At 38.8% G+C, this 20,158-nt stretch overlaps 3 protein-coding genes across 3 annotated transcripts; 2 read left to right on the top strand and 1 right to left on the bottom strand.

Moving 5' to 3' along the window:
• The first annotated feature begins 4,834 nt into the window (after nucleotides 1–4,834).
• On the top strand, nucleotides 4,835–11,889 carry atp8b4 (ATPase phospholipid transporting 8B4). The gene is made up of 9 exons (XM_079449758.1): nucleotides 4,835–4,964; nucleotides 5,272–5,419; nucleotides 6,222–6,405; nucleotides 7,800–8,023; nucleotides 8,127–8,210; nucleotides 8,296–8,541; nucleotides 9,132–9,270; nucleotides 9,764–9,894; nucleotides 10,048–11,889. The coding sequence occupies exons 1-9, from the start codon at nucleotides 4,867–4,869 to the stop codon at nucleotides 10,366–10,368; spliced, it is 1,575 nt and encodes a 524-aa protein (XP_079305884.1). The 5' UTR covers nucleotides 4,835–4,866; the 3' UTR covers nucleotides 10,369–11,889.
• Nucleotides 11,890–11,988: 99 nt separating this feature from the next.
• Nucleotides 11,989–16,365, bottom strand: galk2 (galactokinase 2). The gene is made up of 10 exons (XM_079450170.1): nucleotides 16,136–16,365; nucleotides 15,899–15,987; nucleotides 15,694–15,817; nucleotides 15,525–15,615; nucleotides 15,293–15,436; nucleotides 15,122–15,220; nucleotides 14,396–14,548; nucleotides 13,726–13,936; nucleotides 13,427–13,628; nucleotides 11,989–12,502 (listed from the first exon to the last, which is right to left on the bottom strand). The coding sequence occupies exons 1-10, from the start codon at nucleotides 16,183–16,185 to the stop codon at nucleotides 12,295–12,297; spliced, it is 1,371 nt and encodes a 456-aa protein (XP_079306296.1). The 5' UTR covers nucleotides 16,186–16,365; the 3' UTR covers nucleotides 11,989–12,294.
• cops2 (COP9 signalosome subunit 2) lies at nucleotides 16,304–20,126 on the top strand. Its single transcript, XM_079450171.1, has 13 exons — nucleotides 16,304–16,499; nucleotides 17,069–17,182; nucleotides 17,261–17,338; nucleotides 17,437–17,562; nucleotides 17,670–17,759; nucleotides 17,990–18,067; nucleotides 18,147–18,321; nucleotides 18,424–18,602; nucleotides 18,694–18,746; nucleotides 18,873–18,970; nucleotides 19,060–19,142; nucleotides 19,220–19,278; nucleotides 19,363–20,126. The coding sequence occupies exons 1-13, from the start codon at nucleotides 16,392–16,394 to the stop codon at nucleotides 19,505–19,507; spliced, it is 1,386 nt and encodes a 461-aa protein (XP_079306297.1). The 5' UTR covers nucleotides 16,304–16,391; the 3' UTR covers nucleotides 19,508–20,126.
• The last annotated feature ends 32 nt before the right edge of the window (nucleotides 20,127–20,158 follow it).

The raw sequence follows: 20,158 nt of genomic DNA, 5'->3' as shown, positions 1-20,158 counted from the left end.
ACCCGACCCCCAGGGGCCGAGTCCAAGAGGGCCGTGGGGTTGAGATGGTTTGAGACCCTGGGCGAATCCCGATCATAAATCCAGCTGACCAGATCTGTGAAACCCAGGGGTCTCAGCCTCCTCATCTCCGACTGGGAGATTGGCTCTGCAAGGCAGCGGTTGAATATCGCCTTCAATTCCTCCTCAGAGAAGCAGCCTCGCTGGGCGGTTGCCAGGAAGTGGTCGGCGAAGTCCCAAATCCTGGAGCTTCCCTGGCGGAGGCCAAAGAGGAGGTGCGCCTCCTTGACACGGTCTCCCGGGTCCATACTGCCTGCTGGGTTCAGTCGTGGCTCGTTCATTCTGTCATGAATCACAAAGATGGAGAACCCAAATGCAGGCAGCCAAAACAGGGATGACGGGGTTAACAAAGATTTTAATATTTAAATAAACACAAAACAAAAACCCACGAGGGGGTAAAACAAGACTAGATAAATAATAACAACTACAGGACACGGACTAACTAGACTGAACAAAATAAAATACTAAGACAAGACTAGACTAGACTAACTTACAAGGTAACAATAATTCAAGATACAAATAATCCAGGAAACAGGTAGCGCATGGGAAAGGCAAACAACTTACAGAATACAATGAACGAGCACAGGACTATAGACAAGAGGAGGCTTTAAAGGGAAACAAACACAGGATAATTGAACAAGGGGCAGGTGTAGGTAATGAGACACTAATGGGAAGGCTAACGAGACAAAAGGGCGGGAAACACTGACGAGACACGAGAAAGCACATGGCATGTCAGAATCAAAACAAAGCCATGTCTTTCTCACACAAAACCTAAGGCTATGCCATGACTCCGCTGCAAGACCAAAAATAAACATGACATGATAGCGGAATCATGACATCTTAAGCCATGTCCGTGAAACCGGGTACTTAGTTTTTTATTTATTTATTTCAACTGAATTATATTGACAATACCGTTATATAGTGACAAAATATATAGAAATATGAAGCTCAATTCGTGTTATATTGCCATAGCAGTTGAAGGTTATAAGTTCGACACCCAAGAAACGCTGATAAAATTTGTAATTTGAATGCACAGTTTGTGTATTTACATTAACAATATATTAGAATAAGTAATGCCAACACTTGATACCACTTGAACGGATGTGGAAAGAGAAGGTTATAAGACCGTATCTAGTATTTGGCAGTCATGTTTGTTTCAAACTCTCTTAGAAAACACCATGTGTGGATTTCTCCTTCAATCCACTGAGGGACCGGAAGTTTCGTTTCCATGACAGCAGTTTGGTTGAGGCCATCAAACTGGAAGAGCCTCTGGTGCAGGAATTCTTCCGTCTGTTAGCTCTCTGCCACACTGTCATGCCAGAAGAGAGAAATGAGGGTAAACTCCACCGCAAACAATATATTACAATATTTTCATATCCGAGTAGATATCAGGGTATAGATGAATTGTTTTTCTATTCATAAAGCTTTGAACGTGAAATACAACTTCGTAGAATCTGACTGACTAAAGTGTTGTGAATTGTCTTAGGTGAGCTGGTATATCAAGCACAATCTCCAGACGAAGGAGCTTTGGTCACATCGGCTCGAAACTTCGGCTTTGTGTTCCGGTCCAGAACTCCAGAAACCATCACTGTTTATGAGATGGGTCAGCCGGTTACCTACCAGCTCCTGGCCATCTTAGACTTCAACAATGTCCGTAAGAGAATGAGCGTTATTGGTAGGTTGTTAGGTCTTGTATATGTATATATAAATATATAGTTTACTTAAGAATATATAAGCATAACATATATAAGAATCTATAAATTCACTTTCTTCTTTACTTTGATGTGATTTATAAATATTTAGGGACAGATTTACTAAACAGGGCAAAATAGCGCAAGAGCGCAATTTAGAAAAAGCGCAGATTTTAAGACACAGGCACATTATCTTAGTCCCATAATGGCCAATGCAATCTACCAAGAGCAGTGCAAATTTGCACAGGGTTTGAGACATGATTTACTACTATGTTAGCTTTCCTGCGGCTTAGTGGTTAGAGCATGACGCTCGCAACACCAAGGTCATGGGTTCGATCTCAGGGGATTGCACATAGTCAGAAACAAATGTATATAACAATGCAATGTATGTCGCTTTGGATAAAAGCGTCTGCCAAATGCATAAATGTAAATTATATTTTGGAGTTTTAAATAAAGGAATTATGTTCAATGATGAGCGCAAATTTTGTAAATCACTTTCCTTCCATAAAGTTTGTGTCTGAAAAGGAAACTCGTACACATGCATGTACGATAAGGTCAGTCGCAGCTGTCCATGCCTTTTCAGCGCTAATTTTCACTGCGTGTCTTTCGAAAATTCTGATAAAAGTAGTTTTTATGCCAAAATAGGCATTTTCGCTGGCGTAAGATGGTAGTAAATCAGTCCCATATTATTAGCACAATCTATAAAAGCATCTGCTTTCTTTATAGTTTCCTAAAACGAATCATCCATCTCAAAAGGAGTCATCCATTTCTTTTGAGGGTTTTACATAATTTATCCACTCACCAGAAATCGATAGCTGGTTCTGTTGAATGTGTTTTATCGTGTACTCTTGACATTTATAACTGTGGTTTTCTGTCTACTCTGCAGTGAGAAACCCGAAGGGACAGCTAAAGCTTTACTCAAAAGGAGCCGACACAATACTCTTCGACAGGCTGGACCCGTCCAATGAAGAGCTTATGTATACTACCTCAGAGCACCTTAATGTAAGGCTCAACATTTTGTTTCGGTAATATTTTTGGAGTGCTACATTATTACCTTTTTATTTGGATTTCTTGATCGCAAGTTATCATAACCTTCATAATATCATAAGCTTCTAGAGTTACATCTGTAAAGATTCTGTCATCATTTATTCCCCCTCATTTCATTCAAAACCTTTATGACTCTTTCTTCTGTGGAACACAAAAGAAGATATATTTATCCAAAGCGACTTGCATTGCATTGTAGTATACATTTGTTTCTGACTATGTGCAATCCCCTTTGCTAGCGCCGTGCTCTAAACACTGAGCTACAGGAAAGCATTGAGAAGATACTTTGAGAAAGGTAGTAGTGGTTTTGTGTCCATAATGGAAGTCAATGGGGTTTAGTGTGACCCTATAGCAACCACATTTAAAAATACCCACAATACCCTGACATCATAGCGGCAGCCGTTGGCAAGTGTAAGCAGATCTACACCTAAACCTATAAAGGACGAGTGGCGTATTATCTAGTGTAGCTGGTCTAAAAGCAGCTGAAAGCCTCGCTCATTATGAGATAGTGTCCATCGGTCATGTCTCATTTACTGCTGTCTGTGGTTTCTCAAGAAGCAATCAGCCTCTATTGATGTCATGGGAGAAGCCATTTCCAAGTAGGATAAAAATAGCAGCTTTTATAAGCCAATGGAAAAATGATAGGAAACAGGAAGATGCTTTCACAGGTCAGATAAAAGAGAAAAACTGTGCTGCGTGTGCTAAGTATAATTACAGCACCGCCGTAGAGAATCTGGTCAAATTGACTGTGTGGTTTCATTTTTATGATAAGAATAATATCTCACCCAGCATGAATATGTGTGTTTTAGGAGTTCGCCGGGGAGGGTCTGAGAACGTTAGCGCTCGCGTACAAAGACCTGGATGAGGACGTGTTTGATGAATGGATGAAGCAGCTCCTGTTTGCCAGCACCTCGCTGGATAACCGAGAAGAAAAACTTGAGGCCTTGTATGAAGAAATCGAGCAGGGATTGATGGTAAATGTGTTTCTGTGACTCAAAGCCAATTGCATTGAAATGTAACCCTGTATATATTTACATCTATATTAGAGTTATTATCATTTTAATTTTAGTTTCATTAATATTTAAAATTAGCTTTTATTTGAGCTATTTTTAGTTAGTTTGAGCAATTTTGGTATATGCTTTTGTCATTTTATGATTTATTATTATTATTGTTTATGTTGCTATTTAATATTGATACATTTTTAATTCAAGTTTTATTTTAGTCTTTGTTTATTATGATCATTTTAGTGCTTTCAACTTATTTCAGTTTATTTTTGAGGCAACATTAAAATCTTTCCTTCAGGTAAGTTTTTCCAAGAAGTTTTAGGACATTTTTTCTTTTGATTTGATTTCAATTAGAGAAACGTTTTCAAAGTTTTTATTTTAGTTAACTAAAATAACCTTGATCTTTATTGCTATACTTGAAACCTTTCAATAAAATTGACCAACTTAACACTGAGCAATAAATACCGGAATAGAGCCAGGATTTCAAAAAATTAATGGCCTCTGTGATGTCATCAAGGGGCGGGGCCAGAAAGAACTCGCAGGAATTTCTTAGGATTCCTAGTTTCTTAGGATTCATTAGAAAAAATAAATAATAAACACCAATCCTTAAACCTAACTGGTGCAAAAACAAATCATACAAAATATATAAAAGTAAATAACGTTTAGAGTTTTACATTATTTTATTTTATTATGTATAAATATTCATATATATGTATTATTATATATTATTATATTTAGAATTTTTAAACACATTTTTATTCCATTTAATTTGTATTAACTTTTCTTTTTTATATACATTTTTATAATATTATTATTATTTGTGTTTTTAGAATTTATTTAACAACTTTTTTTCCAAAGCTCCTTGGTGCTACAGCGATAGAGGACAAACTACAGGAGGGCGTTCCAGAGACTATTGCCTGTTTGACCCTGGCCAACATCAAGATCTGGGTGCTAACCGGAGACAAACTAGGTAACCTGTGCTAATGAGAACATACAGAGGTCATTTACTCATGCGCTCTGTTCTCTCACGGTTTAATCGTGTGTAATCCGTTGTGCTCGCAGAGACGGCCATGAACATCGGCTACTCTTGCAACATGCTGAGAGACGACATGAATGAGGTGTTCATAATCTCAGGTCACACCCCACTTGAGGTCCAGCGGGAGCTCAGGTAACATTTCAATCGAAGGCTTTGTTCACGCTATATGTAAATCTGATTTTATGGCTGAGTGATCACATCGCCATTTCGCGAATAATGAAATCAGATCCATTTGTTCAGGGTAGACAGTTTCCTGTTGGCACGGCAGGAGGTATACTGTATACTAATAGATGTCATTACAGAAATAGAGAAGATGGCAAAATATACTTACCAAATGGATTCAAATCAGATACGACACGAAACATTTTCTGCGACCTGTCTGAACAACGCGTACATTACATCTGCAAAGTAAAATGACTTTCTGTTGGTTTGTGCTCAGGACCGCTAAAGAGAGAATCATGGGACCCAGCAGAGAGAAATTCAGCGGTGCTCCTGACACAGAGAAGACGGATATATACTCAAGTGACACTGTCTTTGAAGAAACCATCATTTCAGAATACGCTTTAATTATCAATGGACACAGTTTGGTAAGGGTCCCGACGTTCTTAGTTTTGAATTGTCATGAGATTGCGTTGTTGTCACATGACCTTATTATATGCATGTTTAATGCAATTGACATCCAGTTAAAATTAATATGCATTTGAAACCAAATTGTATGTAAAACCGTAAAGCTGTTGCTAAGCTTCATGATTGGTCTGTTCAAACAGAATATTTACTTGAAGAGCTCGGGTTTAGTAGAAAGCAGTGGCTATAAATGAAATTGGTTTTGCTTGAATAAATGCATCTTTGACTGTGACAAGACAATGACAACCAACTGCGGCACCAATAAATGAATTCAATTGAATGAATTCAGTCAACAAACAATGCCAAGTGTGAATAGTTTCTACAGCTTATAGACAACACAAACAAACGTTACTGCGCATGCGTGCGGAAGAAGCGTTACTTGGATAAACTTGCCTCTCCAATATTTTGAATTTAGACTACGATACCAAGCTCAACCACTAGATGTCAATGTACCATACGGTTTCTTCAAATGCGACCAACCTACTTACAGGACCCACTCAACAAATTGTTTATTATATCAAATGAACACAACAAAATTCAACAAATCGTTTATTTAATGCAATAATTATGCAGCAAAAGACACTTTATTTATATTTTGTTTAATTTATGTTAGTAATAATTTAGTTATATTATTAGACACTAGCCAAACACAGACCGGAAGTTAACTGCAGTCCTGTTGCGTGCATCCGAGTAAATGGCCTTTAAAAAATGTTTTTTTTTAAATGTTTTTCGTGTGATGTGGTTTTCTGTATGTGTGACATGAAGGCTCATGCCCTGGAGGCAGACCTGGAGCAGATTCTAGTAGACGTGGCGTGTCTGTGTAAGACTGTGATCTGCTGTCGAGTCACTCCACTGCAGAAAGCTCTGGTGGTCGAGCTCATAAAGAGACACAAGAGAGCCGTCACACTCGCTATCGGTGATGGAGCTAATGACGTCAGTATGATCAAGAGTAAGACACTTCTGCTCTCATTAATGCACATGTATTGAACTAGCTCTGTCTGTCTGTCCATTCGTCCTTTATCCATCCATCCTCTTTCACTTTGTCCAACCGCTTTCCATACATCCACATGCATTTCTACTGTCTTTTAATCCGCTCTCTACCCATTCATTTGTCATCTGTTGTTCATGCTGTCCTTCCAGCCAGGCAGTCTGTTTATTTATCCGTCCATCCATCCATCGCTCTTTCTTTCTGTCTCTCCATTTGTTCTCCATCCATCTCCATACGGCACTCTTTCTATCTGTCCTTCTGTTCATCCATCCGTCCGTCATCCACTCGTCCATCGCTCTTTCTGTCCATCAAGCCGTCATCCATTCATCAATCTCTCTTTCTGTCCGTCCATCCATCCATTTGTCATCCATTCATCCATCTCTATTTTTTGTCTTTCTGTCCATCCATCTATCCATCTCTCTTTCCATTCATTCATCCATCCATACATCTGTCTGTAAATCCATATCTCCATCTATCTTTCTTTCTATCTATCACTCAGTCTGTCTGTCCATCCATCTACTCATCCGTCTCTTTTTGTGTCTGTCTGTATATTTGTTCATCCGCCTGTCTATTCATTCATCCATCTCTCTCTGTCCGTCTGTCTCTTCATTCATCTATCCCTCTATCTCTCTTTCTGTTTGTCTCTCTGTCAATCTATCCATTTATCTCTCTTAATGTCTGCCCATCCGTCTATCCATCTTTCTTTCTTTTGGCCAGTCTGTCTGTCCATCCATCGATTCAACCATCTCTCTTTCTGTCTGTCTGTCTGTCCATCCGTCTATCCATCTCTGTCTGTTTGTCTATCCATCAATCTCTCTTTCTGTTAGTCTCTCTGTCCATCTATACAACCATCTCTCTTTCTGTCTGTCTGTCTGTCCATCTATCCATTCTTTCGCTCGTTTCTTTCAGTCTGTTCATTTACATTTAGCAGATGCTTTTATCCAAAGTGTCTGTCTCTCCGTCCATCCATCTATCTGTCTATTCACTTATACATCTGTCTGTCCATCCATCTCTTTTTCTGTATCTCGGTCTCTTTATCTGTTCATTCATCTATCTATCCATCTCTCTTTCTGTCTCTGTCCATCCCTCCCTCCATCCATCCATCCATCCATCCATTCATTCTTTTATTTGGGTCTCTCTGTTGTTCTCCACCCATCCATTTTTTTCAGTTTTTCCATGTTCTCTCTCATTCTCTTTGTCCTTCTCTCATGAACAAAGCTGTCTTACACTTGTAATGCATACGCTGTATGACTGATGTTGCATTGCCGGTTTCCTGGAGCGGTTGCTATGGAAATACACTGTGCTTTTTGATCTGTAAGTGTGTTGAGTAATGTGTTGTCCTTTCTCTCCCCCAGCGGCTCACATCGGCGTGGGCATCAGCGGACAGGAGGGCATGCAGGCGGTGTTATCCTCCGATTACTCCTTCGCCCAGTTCCGCTACCTGCAGCGCCTCCTGCTCGTCCACGGCCGCTGGTCTTACCACCGCATGTGCAACTTCCTCTGCTACTTCTTTTACAAGAACTTTGCCTTCACGCTGGTGCATTTCTGGTATGGATTCCTCTGTGGATTCTCCGCCCAGGTAAAGCATCTGGAATACAGCATATGTAAAGGATTTTAGAAGTTTCAGAAGTGCAAAGATTTCAGATGTACTTTTATCATATTTTTTTATTTGGTCATCACAGACTGTGTACGATCAATGGTTCATCACACTTTTCAACATAGTCTACACCTCACTTCCTGTGCTGGCCATGGGCATATTTGACCAGGTAAGGTCATTCCATATGTACAGGCATTCCGTATCGTGAATCTAATTTGGTTTCCCTTGTGACGTACAATCTGTTTATATTCCAGGATGTAAACGAGCAGTACAGCTTACGCTATCCAAACCTGTACAGACCGGGTCAGCTCAACCAGCTTTTCAACAAGAGAAAGTTCTTCACTTGTACACTGCACGGCGTCTGCACCTCTTTCGTTCTTTTCTTTATACCGTACGGAGCGTTCATATGCGCCGTACGCAACGACGGTGCCCAAATCTCTGATCAGCAAGCATTCGCCGTCACCATAGCCACCTCTCTGGTTATCGTGGTCAGTGTCCAGGTAAATCATAATTTTAAGCCAATAGCACATTTAAAGGGATAGTTTACCTTCAAAATGAAAATCCGGCCCTTATTTACATCAATTCAAACCTTTATGACATTTTGAACACAAAAGAAGATATTCTGAAAAATTGTAGTAGCATGGTCCCCATTGACTTACATTGGTTTTGTGTCCCCATAAAAGTCAATGGGGAACCACGGTTTTTGGTAACTGACATTTTTCAAAATATCTTCTTTTGTGTTTTGCAGAAAAAGAGAACCACGCAGTTTTAAAACAACAACATTGTGAGTAAATGATGACAGAATTTTCATTTTGAAGGTGAACTATTTTACTCATCCTTTAAGGGTCGAAGTACATGGATGGTCATATTCATAGTTTTGGAAAAGATTATTTTATGTTCCATTGTTATTACTAATAACGATATGCGCTTTAATACCATCTGCTGGTGAAATTACTTTTATAGAGAATAGATTTGTGCATCGAAAGAGAAATTGTGAACGCCTCCACCCCGACCTGCTCCAAGCAAATGATTTTGTTACTCTGCCTATTTTGCTTTAGCCTAATCTTGTTATCAATCTGTTTTGTTTAAGATCGGGCTTGACACAAACTACTGGACCGCTGTGAACCATTTCTTCATTTGGGGCAGTCTCGCTGTTTACTTTGCAATACTTTTTGCAATGCACAGCGATGGCCTTTTCAACATATTCCCAAACCAGTTCCCTTTTATAGGTAAGAAGACTTCATGTTGCATTGAATTAGAAAACTAGCTAAATACATACTGTTAAGTTCAACACTTGTAAAAGTGAAACACAAAATGTCTCAGTGGTTTTGTATACAGTAGAAGTCAATGGGGGTCAATGTTGTGTGGTTATCAACATTCTTCTAAATATTTTTCTTTTGTGTTCTGCAGCAAAAAGAAGGTCGAACAGGATTGAAATATGTAATTGATGTAAACGACTTTATAGAATTTTCAGTTTTGGATGAACTATCCCTTTCATGCTTTTATTGTAGTTTTAACGTCTTGTACTGACACCTAGTGATGGGGATGTCAAATCACGCATAAGCAAATATTAAAGTAGCCGACAGTATTGCTATGCATAACAAACTTATATGCGAATAGGGTATCTCTGCAATTTTACAGATGCTGTATTTAATAGTATAGTATATGATCAGAAATATTAGCATGTGACTGTTTATGTCATTTCAATGTGTTTGACTGTAGGCACAGCACGTAACTCTCTGGATCAGCAGATCTTTTGGCTGGTTATCTTCCTGACCACTGTGGTGTGCATAATGCCCATGGTGGCTGTCCGATTCATCAAGACTGACTGCTATCCCACACAGACTGACAAGGTTACTAAACACATGCCTAATGCAATGGGGGGATGATATGCTTATCATAGTTATACACATTATTAATAACTGGGTGTATTTTAACATAATGGAAACGTAAATGTAACATTCTGAATGATTTCTGTGATTGTTTGTCCTAATGCTTTCCTGTAGGTGCGCTTGCTTCAGCAGGCCACCAAGAGGCAGGGTCCTCAAGAGCAGAACCTCAGGAGAGTCCGCAGGACAAGTTCTCGACGCTCGGCGTACGCTTTCGCCCACCAGCAGGGATACGGAGAACTCATCACTTCTGGCAAGAACATGAAGGCAACCACATCGTCTACATCCACCTACCCCCTGTCTTCTCCTGAAAGATGCCCCGGCACCAAAGGGGCCCCGGATGAGACCACCACAGAGGCAAAGACCAACGACATTGGATTTACGAGGGAATTTGACCAAAATCAAGACATGATTGTGGAAGATTTAGAGGCCAGATGAAGAACCGTACTTGAAGATCAAGTGAACGTTTATGGGTTGTTTCCTTTCTTAAAGGGAGAGACACTTTGTAACCATCCTAAATGTCCTTAATGTGAGAATTTGGGATTTCTAAAGATGCCCCTGGGCACTACAGGACTATGGGGACACAAGAGACTCCAAAGAGCCAGCATAATGAAGCACAGATAACACTAATTCCCTACATCTCATGCAAATGTGTTCCTGTCTGATAACGCGCCGGTCCGTTTTAACACATAATTGAACTTCAGTTCAATTCAATTTCGTCTTCTACGTTCTAGCACAGAAGTGCTGTGCGACGTTTCCTCAGACGACGACCATTTTGTCGTGTTTCTGGTTTCAATAACTTCCTTTTTATGTATCAAAAGCATTGCGAAGTCAGCACATACAATTGAATTGTACGCATAAATTCACTTAAGAATGGCAACCACCAAATCCAATTGAATCGCTAGTTTTATAAACTACTCAAATATCAGGGAGCAAAGACGTACAAGTGACCTCTTAGTTTGTTATTAACAGCGATACAGCCATCTGCAGCGGCATTGATGCATTGCACTGAAATGTTTTAAGTTGTGCACAATGTGAATATTTTGAAAATTCTATACACAGTTTACTCAAAAGCACTTGAATGCAGTGCAGTAAGGATTTAAGAGACGAGTTGTAACAAATAGGAATGTGCAATAACAATGCCACACACAATATGCATTGGCTGCAAATCCTACATTTGCATCATACGCAACAGCACTAAAGCAAGCCGACTTCAAGCTCTCTGTTGCCATAACTGATAGTAAAATTATTTTAAAATGGCAAATTTTATTTTAATACACTTCACTTTTTTAAAGGAAACACGTGAAAAACATTCCACTCCGTATTCAGCATCCGCTTTGCATGCAGCTGAATGAATTGATGAGATTGAGAGTAAAGAGAAGTGTTTGGATCGAGTTAACCTTGAGAGGATACACAGCTGTGCCTTCCATCAAGCGATAGACTGAAGCCTTTACTCCGTTACATCTATATAATTCCACACATATGTACTATAAAGGTCTATAAAGTGGGCATTTCCTTCACGTGATCCTTTGGGGAAAGGATTTTTGTGCCTTTTTTGTTAGAAGTCATTTCAGTTGTTTATTTTGGGTAGAATGTCACCATTGCCTTTTTTCTGAATGTTTTATGACATTACAAAACTGAGACATACTGTAGGCTATGATATGTTTGGGTTATGGCCTTCATCTGTTTCGATATTTTGCTGTAAAATCATAAAGATGATATTTTCTATTTGAAATGTAAGGGGATCGTGCAACGTTCCCTTTCTATGAATGTACAGCGGACACATTCATTTATGTTATGTTACATGACGAATGTATTCCTTTTTTCTGCTGTGCTATTTTGTCAACGAGGACCATGCAAATTGTTTGTCGTTTATTTCATTTAAATGCATGGATGTTTTATACAACGCATTGGAATTTTGATAAGATATGCATTAAATGGCCATTGTTTAATTTATTTAACAACAGATTGTTCGTATTCATATTCATATTGTCGCTCCATACGTCTAATAGTAAGTTTTCGATGATTTTAAATCTCTAACACCAAGTATGAGCAATAACAATAATGATGCTGGCCTTTCGAAATGTCTTTTATATATCAACAGAAAACAATGAGGCTTGCAAACATTGAGACCTTTTTATTGAATTCACGACCTTCAATGGTTTAATGAAAGCAAAAGTAGGAATGTACAAATGCAGAAATTGACGATTCTCTGCAACCTTGAAACTAAAATAACTTTCACCTTTTTAAGATTCAGTCTCTTGAGACATAGAGAGTAAAATATGTCCCTTTTATTTGGATTCATGGCCATCATAAGCATCACATCTTGCTTTTAAAGCCACAAGCAATGGCTACATCACTTTTCTATTCCTCTGTGAAAATGGCCGCCCCTCCTCCTGGCCTTGTCACAAATAAACTCTGTTTTTCCAGAGCGGCTCTGCGAGGGTCGGGAGCATAATATCTCTCCTTCACAGTTTGGAGAAAAGAATCTATCTTGTCGATGGGTACCATGGAAACCGTGCAGCCTCCCCATCCAGCTCCGGTTAACCTCGACCCAACAGCACCCGCTTGTCTGTGTGGAGCGGAGAGAGAGATTTCACTAAAACTCCAATTCATTAGACTGAGAGTAAGACTCATTAACTACTTTAATAAGTTTGCCAGAGACACAGATATGACTCATTCAGTATGTCATGTGCACTGTCATACTTTGATGTGACAAACTAGCTTGTGCATTGCATAAATAAAATAATTCACAGCGAGAGTAAAATATGCTGCAGCGTGTCAAGAATAGGTTACATTAAATGGTCCAGTTTTACAGACAAGGCTTAGCTTAAGCCAGAACTATGACTTGAACATTTTTAGTCGCTTTTTATAAAATGTCCAAGGTAAACGCATTACTGGTGTGCATCTTAAAACGAAGCAATGGCACTGATATATTTAAAGATATGGAAGGGCAATTTATTTTCAGCTAAGACAGCTCAAACTTTCATTTTAGTCTGGGACTAGTCTTAAGCCTTGTCTGTGAATCTGGGCAGTAATGTCCAGGGCTTTTACATGGCATAAAATAATGAAAAGAGAAAAGCAGAAAGTGATGCACTTTGATTTGCTTGAAATTAAGCACCATGCATTCTCAGCAACAATGCAAAAAAATTATATTTATACACCATATAAAAATATTTTTCTTTTTTATATTTCGAGATAAAAAAGGTTTTAATTAACTATTCAAATGATATTATCAATTAAATATTTTTTAAATTAATTACAATGCACAAATTGTTTTATTTATTTACTTTTATATTTCAAATATATAATATTATATTACTACTGGTATTTGTTGTATTGCCTTTAATTTATGCAAATTTTACATGAGATTTTAATTAATATAATTAATTAGTGAATACTCAATTTTCAATACTAAATTACTTTAGGTAAAATTCCATATGGTTTAACGTGTGAAATGCTATCATGACATCACCAGCAGCGAACACTGACTCACAGACATATGTGCACCAGCTGGTCGAGCTCCGGGCAGCTGCACTCATACAGGTCTCTGCAGCTGGCATGGCTCTGGTTCATCAGATCGCCCAGCAGAGCGACGGCGTTGGCAGGGGCAGAATCACACGCGGCTTTAAACTGCAGTACACGGGCAGCCTCGCCGTACACGTGCTTGGCCCGCTGGTACAACTTAAAGTGGGTTGCTAAGGTAACAGAAAACGAGGAGGATGTCAGTATCACAATTGAGGATTTGAGAGCCATCTTTGTGTGCAACTATACAGAATGATACTGTCTTCTCACCATGCTGTGTGTTGGTACTGAGAATGTTTTCACAAAGCTGTTCAGTGCTGATGCCCAGAGTCTTGCAGATCTCCTCTCTGGTGTACGGCTCAGGGTGCAGCGCATCATCCACCAGCTCCAGCATCTTCTCCAGACTTACCTTCAGCTCCGCCTGCAGCTCCCCCAGTTTCTGTAGCTGACACCATTCCAGACCTCGTGCCTTAGCCAGCATCTGCAAACAGGACCAAAGATGGTGTTAAAATACAACTGACCTCTTTAATACATGTTCTTGGTCATATTGTGTTGTATTTCTAAAGGAAAAAAATACTTTTCTTCTTTAAAACCTTTTTGAGACTTTTATTTTAACATGAGGAAAATGATATAATGATAATAATAAATATCATCCAATCACAAAGCATAAACTCAAGTCCCACAGTCAAAATTCTGCTTCACTTGGAAACTAGGAGTGCATTTTAATTTAAATAATGCATTTTATTTATTGGCACCTTTAACAGCACTTAAACATTGACATCTGAAAAAACAGAAATGTATTTACAGATTATGGACATTATTTACATTAAAAAGCAATTCTGTTGCTGTTTTGTTTTTGCTGAAATTAGTTCTGCCGTTCATCCTTAACATGCATTCTTGCGAACTAATCCGTTTAAATTCTCCTGTCTGAGGTTCTGACCTTTGTGGCAATGCGGCATTCAACCACTCTCATGTTAAAGTGAGATGAAGCGGCCTTGTTCATCTCCACACAGCAGTTTGCGATTACAAACACCGCACCATCAGGCAGCTGCACATCTGTGGCCCGCAGCGGATTGAACTCTATCAACTTGGCCTAAAGGAAAGACATAAAGTTACAAAAAAGTTAAGAAGTCTGCGCAAATGAATCATATAACATATAGACACAATAAAAGGCTTGACACAAAAACAACCGGCATCGTGCATTTATCGTCACTGCAAATCATAAAGGTTTTAGATCTTTTTGCTGAATGCTTTAAGTTTCGACTTGTCATGCGACTGACTGATCACAAGTTTTAAATGCAAATGTATTGATTTTGAGATTCAGGAGAATATCAAGGTCAATTTAAAGGAACCCAAAAATGACTCAAGTCTTTCCAAATCTGTATACATTTCTTTGTTCTGATGAACACAGAGAAAGGTATTTGGAAGAACTTAGGAAAGCAAACCGTTCGGTGGCACCATAGAACTGTTTGCTTACAAATTCTTGCACACTTTTCTCTCTGCGTGTTCATAACAACAAAGACATTTAAACAGATTTGGACGACCTTGAGTGTGAGGAAATTATGATTTTTTCGTTTTAGAATGAACTGTACCTTTAACAACCTGCACAACTCACTATATACAAGCAAATACACATGTAAAACAGACTAAAATACACAGGTCGTACCGTTCCTTCCTCCGCCAGGAAAGAAATTGACTGATCCATCCCTCCGCCCTCAGTGCCAATATAATGCTCACACTTGGCACACGTCTCCGCCAGAGTCACCTGCAGAAGTGTGCTTATCATAACCGGCATGATGAACATCTATTTTCTGTGGTTTATGATATGGTGGTCTACCTTAGACAAAGACTTCCGATTGGCTTCCATAGTGATCAGACCAGCGCAGCACACCAGAGCACTGGAGCTGGAAAGACCGGAACTGGCGGGGATGGACCCGTCCACTACACAACACATCCCTGTCAACGACAGACTCAGGTGCTCCTGTTCACACAAGGGTGGGGTGAACTCATTCAGTTTGCTTTCAAATAAAGATGATTTTGTATAAAGATGTACTTTATATTTAACAAACCTGAATTCCCTTCACTCCGCACAAGAAATAATAGTGCCACCGTGGGTTCTCTTTATCAATTGAGACACTCTGGGCAGACGTGCTAAAATCCCTAAAAAATAAAAGTGTCAAACTAAGCATGAATAAAGAGTGACATCTTCAAGTGATCACTGACGACAGCCTTGCTTACTTATATTTAGGATCAATGTTGGCCAGATGGATTGATTGGGAGTCATTGAGAGACACAGCAGCAAGAATGTTTTGCTCTATTGCCATAGGCAGGACGGCATAGCCACAATAGTCAATATGTTCTCCTGAAAACATAAATATGCATATTTAAAAAAAGAAAAGTATAAATGATCCTAGTATTTGATTTGTTTATAAACTCATCTCACCTATTAAGTTCACCCTGCCCGGAGCGCAAGCGTAGAATAAAGGAGTTCCTCCATACTTCTGATGAAAAGCATCTTTTATTTTCTGCAACCTTACAAAAGAAGAGAAAAGCGTAGATACTTTATTGATATATACGTGCAAAACTGAACTAAAGCGAAACGCATGACCGTAAATCCTTTAGTCGGTACCATTTGTTTATTATGGTCGAAGTTGCACGAATAGTTCCGAACGCAGCTTACCTTTCATTTCCAGTAAACGAAAGCTTGCTTTTCGGCGGATTTGTGGACATTATAATGCTTATTTTCCTCGTTAAGCACTACGTACACATGCAAAACGAACTAACAAGTGCTGTCAGCTGACTGTCATACCCGGAATTGTGTAAGCAACAACACGGAAGAAGCACACGGGACTCGCGCAGAGCCATTCATTCGGTTCGGGCGGACTCGGTAGTGTTCGGACAAACTCGGGCGGACTCGGAGCTGCTCGCGCCGTGTGATGTCAGATGTGTTTACGCGGTGGATTGTGGGAAAGAGTCTCTCTCCGGCCAAAATGTCTGATATGGAAGATGATTTCCTGTGCGATGATGAGGAGGATTACGACCTGGTAAGACTGGCAGAAATACACGCAACTGTAAATGTGTGTAATGTAATGCGCGTGCGGCACGGTGGCATCGGGAAATTCCGTTTTGGCTGTTGCTGTGAGATTTAGTTTACAGCTGAGTTGCTTAGCAGGTGGCTAGTTTGCTAACACTGCAAAGATAAAGTCAACAAATGTGACAGCCTTTTTCATTTTAAGTACATTTATGCATATATTCAAAAGAATCAATGCAACACTGCACAGACGATGATCTCATCTAATGTAATTTACGCATCTTCTTTTAAGAAACTTAACTTGCAGACTCGTGTAAAGTTAGCTAAATGAAATGCTGTAGAGGGGACCTGAATATTGTTTTAGGTAACATTTGTGGTAAAGTTGAATGTCACGTGCGTAAATAAGAAACGACTATTTGATATGTAACGTTAAATCAAGTATTTAAAGAAAGATTATTGCCCTGTGTTGTGCAATAATACATGTATGAACATTCATGCATTTAAGCATTGCTGTATGTATCAATATGATTCTTTGTCCATGTCATAAAACGTCTTGATGTCCATTGTTTCTTTACGTTTCAGGAATATTCAGAGGACAGCAACTCTGAACCCAATGTTAATTTGGAGAATCAGTACTACAACTCCAAAGCCCTCAAAGAAGATGATCCTAAAGCAGCCCTGATCAGCTTTCAGCAGGTTTGACGCCATTTTCTTTCTGTTTGGGGTTCATTTTGAAACATTTATTTACGTAATGTTGTTTTGGTTTTCATGCAGGTGCTGGAACTGGAGGGAGAAAAGGGAGAATGGGGCTTTAAAGCGCTGAAACAGATGATAAAGATCAACTTTAAACTAGTATGTCAATATAATAATGAAAGTATTTTGTAAAAAGTAAATTTATCTATTGTTTTTGTTTAGAATTGTGTATAAACTTTATTTGTTTATTTACGCAGACAAATTTTCCTGAAATGATGAACTGGTACAAACAGCTGTTGACGTACATACGTAGTGCTGTAACAAGAAATTATTCTGAGAAATCTATCAACTCTATTTTAGATTATATTTCAACTTCTAAACAGGTATTTGTTAGAATAAGTATAATTATAAATGAGAATTCATATATCACAATATAGAATAAATGTAATTTATAAACTAAAACATATTTGTTTTAAACTTTTATTTCCAGATGGACTTGCTACAGGAGTTTTATGAAACCACTTTGGATGCTTTAAAAGATGCCAAAAATGACAGACTTTGGTTTAAAACCAACACCAAGGTTTGTGGGGGAATATATATATATACTGTATAATTAGAAATTGGGTTGTTTCTCATAGTTGTCTTGTTGACTTTTTAGTACAGCAATAAGCATTGCTTTAGAGGTATATTGCTCTAATAAAATATTAATCTTAACTCATAAAGGCAACTCAAGTTCGTAGGTCTCGGGTAGGTATTTCCTACCCAAATCATTTAGGACTGATGCTAACATTGTCCCTGTGCTTCATGTAGTTGGGGAAGTTGTACCTGGAAAGAGAAGAATTCGGAAAGCTGCAGAAGATTCTCAGGCAGTTGCACCAGTCATGTCAGGTAACAAAACTACTGTTTTAATAACAATAAGTGTCTGATTCCATATCACTACAAATCTGATTGACATTCTTCACATCAGACGGATGACGGCGAGGACGACCTGAAGAAAGGCACTCAGCTGCTGGAGATCTACGCTTTGGAAATCCAGATGTATACGGCACAGAAAAACAACAAAAAGCTGAAAGCCCTTTATGAGCAGTCATTACACATCAAATCAGCCATCCCCCATCCACTCATAATGGGAGTCATCAGAGGTTGTTTTTTTATCAACACATTGAATGTGGCAATTATGTATGATTTTTTAAGATGTACATAAATATGAAAGATTGACATCAACATGTGGTATTTCATGGTAGAATGTGGTGGTAAAATGCACTTGAGGGAGGGTGAGTTCGAGAAGGCCCATACAGACTTTTTCGAGGCGTTTAAGAACTACGACGAGTCGGGAAGCCCCAGACGAACAACTTGCCTGAAGTATTTGGTCTTGGCCAACATGCTGATGAAGTCTGGAATCAACCCCTTTGATTCTCAAGAGGTATAATGGCATTACATCTATTAATAATGGATAGCTAAGTGGAATTTAATTTGACTACACAAACTGATTCTCTCTCTCATTTAATGACTAGGCAAAACCTTACAAAAATGACTCAGAAATCTTAGCAATGACGAACCTGGTAAGGTAAGTTTGTGGAGCAAGCTTTTTATTTATCAATCATTTACATATATTTTTAGCATACATTTTATGTCAGGATTTTTATTATATACGGGTATTGTAATACTGTTGTTATTATAAACTTGCTTCTAGTGCCTACCAGAATAATGACATCACAGAATTTGAGAAGATCTTAAAGACGAACCACAGCAACATAATGGCTGATCCCTTCATCAGAGAACATATTGAGGGTCAGTTTGTCTGTTTTCGATGTCGGGCACATTTCGTAAACGTCGTTGAAACTGTGGAAAATCTCACAATGTGCTTTGTTTTTCTTCAGAATTGTTACGAAACATAAGAACACAAGTTCTCATCAAATTGATCAAGCCTTACACTAGGATACACATACCTTTTATTTCAAAGGTAAATCATTTAAAAGATCATTTGATTTATTTAATCGTTTTTGTCCTATTTTTAAACTAGTACTTGTTTTCTTGTAGGAATTAAACATTGATGTTGCAGATGTGGAAAGTTTGCTTGTGCAATGCATTTTAGACAAGTAAGTTTAAACTTTTTTGTGAATCATTCGTATTCTGAAGTTGACACGCATCTTATTTGTGTATTTTTGTGCATCTTTTCTCAGCACGATCAATGGTAGAATTGACCAGGTTAACCAGCTGCTTGAACTTGATCACCAGAAAAGAGGCGGATCCCGATACACCGCTCTGGACAAATGGACCAATCAGCTGAACTCTCTCAACCAGGCCATTGTTAGCAAGCTGGCTTGACATTGACGATCTGGGAAAACAAGTTCACCCACGAGGCAGCTGGTTGACTGAAGGCTGCCAGTGACATTTAATAACTTCAAGCCTTTTCACCCCCCATCACTGATTGACATGAAGGGGAGCTTCATTTGGCTTGTTTGTATTTTTACAGCTGTAGTCACTTATGTCAGTTTTAAATATCTTTAACAAAGCAGAAGTTCCCACAGGATGTCTGCTCAACTGGATTGTTGAAGTCTTTAATATAAAAATGTTCCCGATGTGGTCGCATCTTCTATAAACATTTTACTTTAACGGCACCTATTGGCACTTGGTTATAAAACATTTAAACGGTGTGCCGCGTACGTTTTTCTTTAATGGGATTTGTGAGGACATGCTGTGAGAAATCGAATAGTTTATCCGTCTCTGTCACAGTCGGCATGTTTTATGTTGTGCATAGAATTCAGATGATGAATTTAATGTAGATGCACCACAGCACAAGCGTATTATGAAATGCAGTCGTTGCTAGAATTCCTCTTGCGAAACATTACAGATCTATTGAAAATGTAATGTCGGCTGAGCTATTCTGTTTCACTTCGAACAACAAAAATAAAAGTTGCATCTGTTGCTTCAGCAGATAATGTGTCTGTTTTGATTTACATTTTTTGTGTGTGACGA

Source organism: Barbatula barbatula, assembly GCF_947034865.1.
Source record: "Barbatula barbatula genome assembly, chromosome: 25".
Taxonomy (NCBI): Eukaryota; Metazoa; Chordata; class Actinopteri; order Cypriniformes; family Nemacheilidae; genus Barbatula; species Barbatula barbatula.
This window is presented reverse-complemented; position numbering and strand designations above follow the sequence as displayed.

Coding starts and splice junctions, on each gene's coding strand:
- atp8b4 (XM_079449758.1), top strand. CDS start 4,867: ATGAACATCGGCTACTCTTGCAACATGCTGAGAGACGACATGAATGAG. Junction 9,271..9,763: donor AAACCAGTTCCCTTTTATAG/GTAAGAAGACTT, acceptor GTTTGACTGTAG/GCACAGCACGTAACTCTCTG. Junction 9,895..10,047: donor ATCCCACACAGACTGACAAG/GTTACTAAACAC, acceptor GCTTTCCTGTAG/GTGCGCTTGCTTCAGCAGGC.
- cops2 (XM_079450171.1), top strand. CDS start 16,392: ATGTCAGATGTGTTTACGCGGTGGATTGTGGGAAAGAGTCTCTCTCCG. Junction 16,500..17,068: donor ATGAGGAGGATTACGACCTG/GTAAGACTGGCA, acceptor TTTACGTTTCAG/GAATATTCAGAGGACAGCAA. Junction 17,183..17,260: donor CCCTGATCAGCTTTCAGCAG/GTTTGACGCCAT, acceptor GTTTTCATGCAG/GTGCTGGAACTGGAGGGAGA.
- galk2 (XM_079450170.1), bottom strand. CDS start 16,185: ATGTCCACAAATCCGCCGAAAAGCAAGCTTTCGTTTACTGGAAATGAA. Junction 15,221..15,292: donor ATCGGAAGTCTTTGTCTAAG/GTAGACCACCAT, acceptor ACACTTCTGCAG/GTGACTCTGGCGGAGACGTG. Junction 13,629..13,725: donor CAGTACCAACACACAGCATG/GTGAGAAGACAG, acceptor CTGTTACCTTAG/CAACCCACTTTAAGTTGTAC.